General features: G+C 57.6%; 1 protein-coding gene across 2 annotated transcripts in view; it reads left to right on the top strand.

Moving 5' to 3' along the window:
- The first annotated feature begins 1243 nt into the window (after positions 1-1243).
- GNAT2 (G protein subunit alpha transducin 2) overlaps positions 1244-8244 on the top strand; it is an 8017-nt gene continuing 1016 nt past the window's right edge. Inside the window, exons 1-8 of one of the 2 annotated variants that reach the window (XM_005426800.2) lie at positions 1244-1570; positions 2395-2437; positions 2626-2767; positions 2930-3087; positions 3782-3910; positions 4128-4257; positions 5677-5830; positions 6239-6439. In XM_005426800.2, coding sequence (XP_005426857.1) covers positions 1453-1570; positions 2395-2437; positions 2626-2767; positions 2930-3087; positions 3782-3910; positions 4128-4257; positions 5677-5830; positions 6239-6429 — 1065 coding nt within the window. In that variant the 5' untranslated portion in view covers positions 1244-1452 and the 3' untranslated portion in view covers positions 6430-6439. Of the gene's footprint in view, positions 1571-2394; positions 2438-2625; positions 2768-2916; positions 3088-3781; positions 3911-4127; positions 4258-5676; positions 5831-6238; positions 6440-8244 lie in introns of those variants that run through there. The other variant, XM_031061740.1, reaches the window with a different exon arrangement.

Raw genomic sequence — 8244 nt, 5'->3', positions numbered from 1 at the left:
CGGGGGGGGTATTTTTAGCCGCTGTCAGAGCGGAGGGAATGTCACCCACCCCCCCTCTGTGCCCCCCACCCGTTGTCGAGGGGGGGAAGAGACAGCGAGGTGACACCACCCACCAGGGCCAGCACTCTGCCGGGCTGGGAGGGCACAACAGCCACGGGGGACAGTGGGGACCCCCAGCCTGACTCATGTCCCCTGCCCAGCGCTGTCCGCACACCGCGGGAGGGGGGGTGGTGTCTGGTATTTTAATTGGACCCCCCTCATTAGCGCCGAGTTCATTAGAGGCTCAGAAAGGGCTTTGTGTCCGCGGGGACAGCAGGAACAGAGTGTCCCCAAGCAACGGCGTTGGCAGCGAGCTATGCGCCCGGTGGGACGTGGGGACACCGGTGCGGGGACATGGAGACCCCAGTGACCCTGTGAAGTGCAGGGATTTCGGACACCTGAAACCCAAACATCAGGGATTTCGGACACCTGAAACCCAAACATCGCGGACCTGCAGGACTTGTGGGGGTCCCAGAGCCCACCCCGGGGCGGGGGCTCCCCCTGCGGTGCCCACCCAAAGCCAGCCTCGCAGGAAAAGGGGGGGGGCTCCCACCTGTCCCCCAGGGTTTGGGGGATGGGCTGCGAGGGGGTTGCTGAGCCCGGGAAGAGGAGGAGGAGGAGGAGGAGGAGGAAGGCTGAGCCACGATCCCATTAAAGAGCTTAGGCAGCGGGAGGGCGGCACCCAGCGGGGCAGGATTAGGGGGCCTCGTTACCCACCCCGGGGTAATTAGCTCCCTTTTCCCTGCAGGAGGAATCCCCAGTGCCATCACCCCCCTGCCACCACCTCCCTGCCACCACCCTGTCCCCCTGTCACCGCCCAGTCCCCTGCCACCGCTCTGGAGCACCCAGGGGTGGGGGACACACACAACCAGGGGCGGATCCCATCCTCAATGCCCCCCAAAAATGGGATCACAGCCCACAGACAGGAGGGACCCCCAAAATGATCCCCGCTTCCCAAGTCACCTCAGGGGACCAGTCCCCACGGGCAGGGGGTGTCACGCTGATGCCCCCCCTTATGTAAAGCCCCCTGCCCACCTCCCTGAGATGCTCCATCCTTTTTTTTCCTCCCTGAGCCCTAATCTTTGCCATCTTGGGCTAATTGGATTTCCTGGGTCACATGGCAAGATAAAAAGTCCCCAAATCCCACTGTCAAAAAAAATCAGGTTATCCATGGGGAATTAAGGGAGAGAGCGGGGGGCAGCCAGCAGCGAGGACCCACCGACGAGTGCTGCCGGCTTGGGGCACCCCAACATCAGGTGTGGGGTACCTGGCTCTCCTTTTTTTGAATTTCTGGTTCATCGCCCAGTGCCCACCTCGTTCCCGAGGTGTGCGTGTTATCTCCTTGAAGAGCTGGAAAAGCCTGGGGACCTAGAGGAGCTTGTGGAGTTATTGGAGGAGGAGGAGGACGAAGCCATGGGGAGCGGGGCCAGTGCCGAGGACAAGGAGATGGCCAAGAGGTCCAAGGAGCTGGAGAAGAAGCTCCAGGAGGATGCAGATAAGGAGGCCAAGACGGTCAAGCTGCTGCTGCTTGGTAAGGCTGGAGGGGATGTCCCCTGGAGATGTCCCTGTGTTCCCACTCCGTTGAGGCTGAAAGGATGTGGGGATGGTGAGGGGGACAGGGAACCCATGACCCCCTGGGCCCCTCCTGCCCTGGCTCAGGTACCCCTTGGACAAGCCACCATCAGCCTGGAGAGGTTGTCCTGCCACCAGGAAGGGCTGGATGTGGCATTGGCTCTTGGGGACAGCAGGCACCAAGGGGACAGTGGGGGGATAGGGAAGGGACAGAGCCCCTGGGTCCCTCTGGGATGTGCCACATCTCAGGGGGTTGGTGAGAACCTGGGGAGCTTCTGCCACCAGCACCCCGAAACCTGCTGGTGGTGCCAGGCAGGAGGAGATGGTTCCTTGGGGGTCCCTCCGCAGCCCACGGGGCTAGGGGGTGACCCTGTGGGGCAGGGGGTGACTCCATGGGGCAGGGGCCAGCAGTGGGGCCTTATCCAGGTGGGGGGGCTGGGGTCAAGGCGATTAACACCCTAATTCTAAGCAGCTTCCTGTGCTGCCCTAAGCCGCTTACGGCCCCAGAGGCATCGCCGGGCACTGCCCACGGTGGGCGGGAGGTGTGGGACGGGGGACCTGCACCCAGGGGGCTCCCACCACCCTGGGGATCCCTGAGCTGTGGTCCCACACGGTGCAAGGGGTGACAGGAGTGTGGGGATGACAGCAGTGGTGGGAAGAGGCCAGGCTGGGTGTGTAGGCAGGGGATGTGTGGGGGACAGTGGCTTTGGTCCCCATGGGGTGCTCATCAGTGTGGCAACAGGCCCTGATGGGCACTAAGGTGTCCCTCCCACCCTTTTCCAGGGGCTGGAGAGTCAGGGAAGAGCACCATCGTGAAGCAGATGAAGTGAGTATGGCCTGAGCCAGACTGGGGAGGGGGAGGCCACAAGGAGGACTCTTGGACATGGGGTGGCTGGACCCCCAGTCACCCTCCCCATGTCACCTGGTGGTGGCACCTGTGATTCCCAGTGTGGGGTGGTGATTCCTGGTGGAGGGGATGTCCTGGCTTGGGGCTGAGGCCGCTGTGCCTGCCAGGATTATCCACCAGGACGGTTACACGGAGGAGGAGTGCATGGAGTTCAAGTCCATTATCTACGGGAACATCCTGCAGTCCATCCTGGCCATCATCCGCGCCATGTCCACGCTGGGCATCGACTACGCTGAGTCCTCCTGCGCGGTCAGTCCTGGGGTGTCCCTGTCCCCCAAACCCCCTGATGTGGGGCCAGGATAGCCCCCAGAACCAGCATCCACAGCAGCCCCATGTTGTCCCCCCAGTCCTGAGGGCACTCTGGGGGGACAGGGGCCACGGGAGGGTTGGTGATGAAGGTCCCTCTCGCAGGATGAAGGCCGGCTGCTCTTCAACCTGGCTGACTCCATCGAGGAGGGCACGATGCCCCCCGAGCTGGTGGCCTGCATCAAGAAGCTGTGGAAGGACGGGGGGGTTCAGGCGTGCTTTGACCGCGCTGCCGAGTATCAGCTCAACGACTCAGCCGCATAGTGAGTGGGGACACAACGGGCACAACAGGGACTGCCCTGGGGACCCCCTGACAGCTCATGGCCAGCTCCAACCCAGCCTGGCAAAATCCATCTCCTCCCTGCTCCTGGGGATACCCCGAGTCTGCCATTCTTCATCCCACCAGTGTCATCCTCCATCCCACTCATGTCATCATCCATCCCACCAGGACCACTCCCCAATCCCACCAGTACTGTTCTCCATCCCAGTAGTGTCATCCCACATCCTACCAGTGCCCTTCTCCATCCCACAAGTGCTATCCCCCATCCCACTGCAGCCATCTTCCATTCCATTAGTGCTGTCCTACATCCTCCATCCCACTGGTGTCATCATCCATCCCACCAGTACCATTCCCCAATCCCACCAGTACTGTTCTCCATCCCACCAGTGCTATCCCCCATCCCACTGCTGCCATCTTCCATTCCATTAGTGTTGTCCTACATCCTACACCCCACTGCTGTCATTGTTCATCCCACCAGTGCCATCCCCATCCCAAAAGTGTCACTGACCTGCAGCCCCACCACCTTTGATGTCCCTCAGCTCCCCCAGGGATGTCACTGCCCTGGAGTCCCAGTGTTTGGCAGAGCTCAGCCTCACAACCATCCCCAAAAATCTGGGGGAAGGGGGAGACATGGGCAGCCCCTTGGCAGCAGGTCACATCCCCTCCTGTCCCCACAGTTACCTGAACCAGCTGGACAGGATCACAGCCCCCAACTACCTCCCCAACGAGCAGGATGTGTTGCGGTCCCGAGTGAAGACCACAGGGATCATCGAGACCAAGTTCTCTGTCAAAGACCTGAATTTCAGGTGGGTGGGAGCCTCCCCCACCTCCACAACCACTCCTCTATGATTCCCCCCCAGCCCTGATGGTGGGGAGGGATTTTGGGGTACCCTGACACTTAAGGGACCACCAGTGCCTTCCCACAGACAGTGATTCCTGTCCCCGAGGATGTGGCACGAGAACCATCAGATGGGGGGTGTCAGGACCAGGTGTGTGTGTCCCTCATCCTTGTCCCCTCCCCAGGATGTTCGACGTGGGAGGGCAGCGCTCAGAGAGGAAGAAGTGGATCCACTGCTTCGAGGGCGTGACCTGCATCATCTTCTGTGGGGCCCTGAGCGCCTACGACATGGTGCTGGTGGAGGACGATGAAGTGGTGGGTTGGGGTCCTGGAGGCACTGGGAGCTGAGGGGGAGAGGAACAGGGAGCTCTGAGGGGCATCAGAGGAGGGAGGAACAGCACTCTGCACTGTCAGATGCTCTGGGTGATCCAGGAAAGGTGTGGGAGATGAGGGATGGAGCTGGTTCCCGCTCATTTGCACCCAGTAAAGGTGTTTGCACTTCCTCTGGGTCATGAATCCAAGGCTCTGCCTACAAGGAAACCCCCAAGTGCTCCTGAGCAGATCCTGAGAGCCACCAGAGAATGGCCACACAGCCAGCCAGCTGGAGCAGAGCTAAAGGGAAGGGCAGGAAGAGCCAGGAACCCACTGGGATGAAGGAAAATCTGGTCCTGAGGCACCTCATGCCTCGCTGTGCCCTCCAGGGTGAGCAGAGGGGATAAGGAGGGGCAGCTCCCACCCTCCCAGTGTGGGGGCACAAGGATGTGATCCAAAGTGTGTCCAGTGAAGAATGCACTAGCAGAGCCCTGGAAAAGCAGCTCAGAGGGCACAGATCCAGAGAGAAGCAACATGGAAGCTCCGTAACGGGTTTTTCTTTGAAGAGATAAGGGGTGAAGACAAGAAGAGCAGGAGTGGTTTCTTCCCTGGCATCTCCTCCAGGTCCCAATGGCTGCTGCTTGGGATCCAAATAGCTTCTGAAGCTGGATCAGGGTCAGGATCTGCCATCCCTGGGCCCTGCCATGGCCAGGCAGGAGCTCGCAGCCTTTTCTCAGCCATGTGCAGGAGAGCATCCTTCCCATGGGAGCCCTTGGGAGAGGCTGGAATGCTCACCCAGCGCAGGACAGGGCAGGATTTGGGCACAGTCAGTGCTCTGCATACAGAAAAGCTGCTGTGATGGAAAGCTGGATGAGGGAAAATCATCCCCAAAGAACCCACCTGCTGCCCACAAAGATGGAGGATCTCCCTTATATCAAGAAAATCCCCCCACCGGACTTGGCTCTGCCTAGATGGATCCTCATCCCCTCAGGATGACCCAGAAGCAAACTAAGAACTCAACATCTGCTCTGAAACTGGAGTTTTCCTTTTCCCAGCTCCTTCCTGAAGCTGTGGATAGTGGCCAGAAGCCACAGTCCAACAGAGCATCCCCCTGATGACTGGGATGGTGCTCACTGAGCACCTTCCTCGCAGGCTGCAAGGTTTCCATGGATCATTTGCTCAGTGAAATCACTACAATCCTTCATTTCTGACAATCCAGGAGAGACTGGAGCCAGTCCCTACTCTGAGCATCACGTGGATTTATCTGTGATTTTGGGTGGGCAGGAGAGACTGGGCAGGCAGCAGGACCAGCTGCTGCTGCAGCAACCAGGGAAAAGCTCTTTTTTTGGGAATGGGGGCTTGGGGGTGGGCTGCAGTGGCCCAAAGGGGGTGCCAATCCATGAATGATCCCCTTGCCTGCAGAACCGGATGCACGAATCCCTGCACCTATTCAACAGTATATGCAACCACAAGTTCTTCGCTGCCACCTCCATCATCCTCTTCCTCAACAAGAAGGACCTTTTTGAGGAAAAGATCAAGAAAGTCCATCTCAGCATCTGCTTCCCAGAGTATGATGGTGAGTCCAGACCCTTCTTGGCCTTACCCCTCCTCCTTGAGATCCCTCCAAACCAGGGGCTGGGGAATTGTGTGGTCCCAGCAAAGACACAGCAACTCGGTTTTGGGATATGTTGTGATAGGGCTGGGGAAGGGAGATGAGGATGATGAGAACTGGCTCTATCCCAAAAAAAGGCTGGGGAAGGGGATGAGGATGAGCAGAAGCAGCTCCATGCTGCTCTGGGAGGTGGTGAGTCAAATCTTGGGAGGCTGGAGCTGAGGAGAGGATGGATGTGGCCTCAGGAAGGTGTTTGGAAGAACAGAAATGGGGTAAAACGGAGTTCTGTGCTACGCATGGTCAGCACTCCACCCTTTTCCTCCAACACCCGCCCCCACGGGAGCAGCTTGGAAGCATTGCCCCCCTCTGCAGGTCCAAACACATTTGAGGACGCAGGGAATTACATCAAGACCCAGTTCCTGGATCTCAACATGAGGAAGGACGTGAAGGAGATCTACAGCCACATGACCTGTGCCACAGACACACAGAACGTCAAGTTCGTCTTCGACGCCGTCACAGACGTGATCATCAAAGAGAACCTCAAGGACTGCGGCCTCTTCTGAGCACCAGCAGGTATGGGAGAGGCTGGAGCCAGAAAAGAAGGGCAGGAGAGGGCAGGAGGGTGGTCAGAGCTGGATCCATCCCAAAAAGGGCTGGGGAAGGGGATGAGGAAGAGCAGAGCTTGGCTCCATCCTAGTAAAGAGCTGGGGAAGGGGAGGGGGATGAGCAGAGCCAGGTCCATCCCAAAAGGTGCAGGGAAAAGGAAGGGGGATAAAGAGGAGGATGATGATCACTATTGGCTCCATCACAAAAAGGGCTGAGAAAGGGGAGGAGGATAAAGATGATCAGAGCTGGATCTCTCTGAAAAAGGAGCTGAGAAAGGGGGATGAAGAGGAGGATGACCACTATTGGCTCCATCCCAAAAAGTGCTGGGAAAGGGACGGGGGATGAAGAGGAGGATGATGATCACTATTGGCTCCATCACATAAAAAGGCTGGGAAAGGGGATGAGGAAGAGTAGAGCTGACTCCATCCTAGAAAAAGAGCTGGGAGGGGGATGAGCAGAGCCAGCTCCATCACAAAAAGGGCCGGGAAAGGGGAGGGGGATGAAGATGTTCAGAGCTGGATCTCTCTGAAAAAAGGGCTGAGAAAGGGGGATGAAGAGGAGGATGATCACTATTGGCTCTATCACAAAAAAGGCTGGGAAAAGGAAGGGGGATGAAGAAGAGGATGATGACTATTGGCTCTATCACAAAAAGGGCTGGGAAAGGGGAGGGGGATAAAGATGATCAGAGCTGGATCTCTCTGAAAAAATGGCTGGGGAAGGGGACTGGGATGAAAATGATCAGAGTTGGCTCCACCCCAGAAAAGACTGGGGAAGGAGAGGGAAAAGCAGAGCCAGATCATCCCAGAAAAAGGGCTGGGGAAGGGGAAAGGCTCATCAGAGTTGGTTCCATTCCAGAAAAAGCTCAGGAAGGGGAGAAGGAAGAGCAGAGTTGGCTCCATCACAAAAAAAGGGCTGGGAAGGGGAGGGATATGAACATGATCAAACCTGGATCCCTCCCTTAAAGGGCTGGGAAAGGAGGACAGGGATGAGAAAGAGCAGAGTTGGCTCCATCCCCAAAAAAGGGCTGGGGAAGAAGGAAAAGGAGGGGGATGATCAGAACCAGCTCCATCCCCAAAAGAAAGGGCTGGGCTAGGGGTAAGGACGATCAGAACCAGCTCAATCCCCAAAAAAGGGCTGGGGAAAGGAGAAGGGGATGAAGAAAAGCAGAGTCAGCTCCATCTCCCCCAAAAAACAAGGCTGGGGAAGGGGCTGGAGATAAGGATGAGCAGATCAGCGCCATCCCAAAAAGAAGAGCTGGGGATGAAGATGATCAGAGCTGGCTCCATCCCCCCTAAAAGGGCTGGGAGAGGGATAAGGATGATCAGAGCTGGCTCCATCCTGCTTTGTGGGGTGGTGGGATGTAGGTCCCCCTGGTTTTGCCATCAAGTCCTGCAAATCCTAGGAGCAGGGGAGGGGAGGATGGACTGAAAGCAGTGGGGAGGGGGATCTGTGGGGTCCCATTAGCCCAGGGATATGGTCACATCCCTGTGCTGAGCTCCCATGGGATTGTCCCATCCCACAGTAGGGTTGGGCTCAGCCAGAAAATACCACTCTTGCACATGGAGATTCCCAAATCCTCCACCTGAGCTAAAGGGAATAATTTTATTTCTCTCCTGTTGCAATTCCAGCCCAGCCTCAGTGCATGGGAATATCCCAAGGCACACTCTGCTGCTCCCAGCCTTTTAGCTCATCCTAAAACTTTAATTAGGGTTTATCACTCTAATTAGGGTTTATCATCCTAAATCTTTCACTAATTCTGAGCAGCAGCAGGA

This window comes from Geospiza fortis, unplaced genomic scaffold, assembly GCF_000277835.1.
Source record: "Geospiza fortis unplaced genomic scaffold, GeoFor_1.0 scaffold26, whole genome shotgun sequence".
NCBI lineage: Eukaryota > Metazoa > Chordata > Aves > Passeriformes > Thraupidae > Geospiza > Geospiza fortis.
This window is presented reverse-complemented; position numbering and strand designations above follow the sequence as displayed.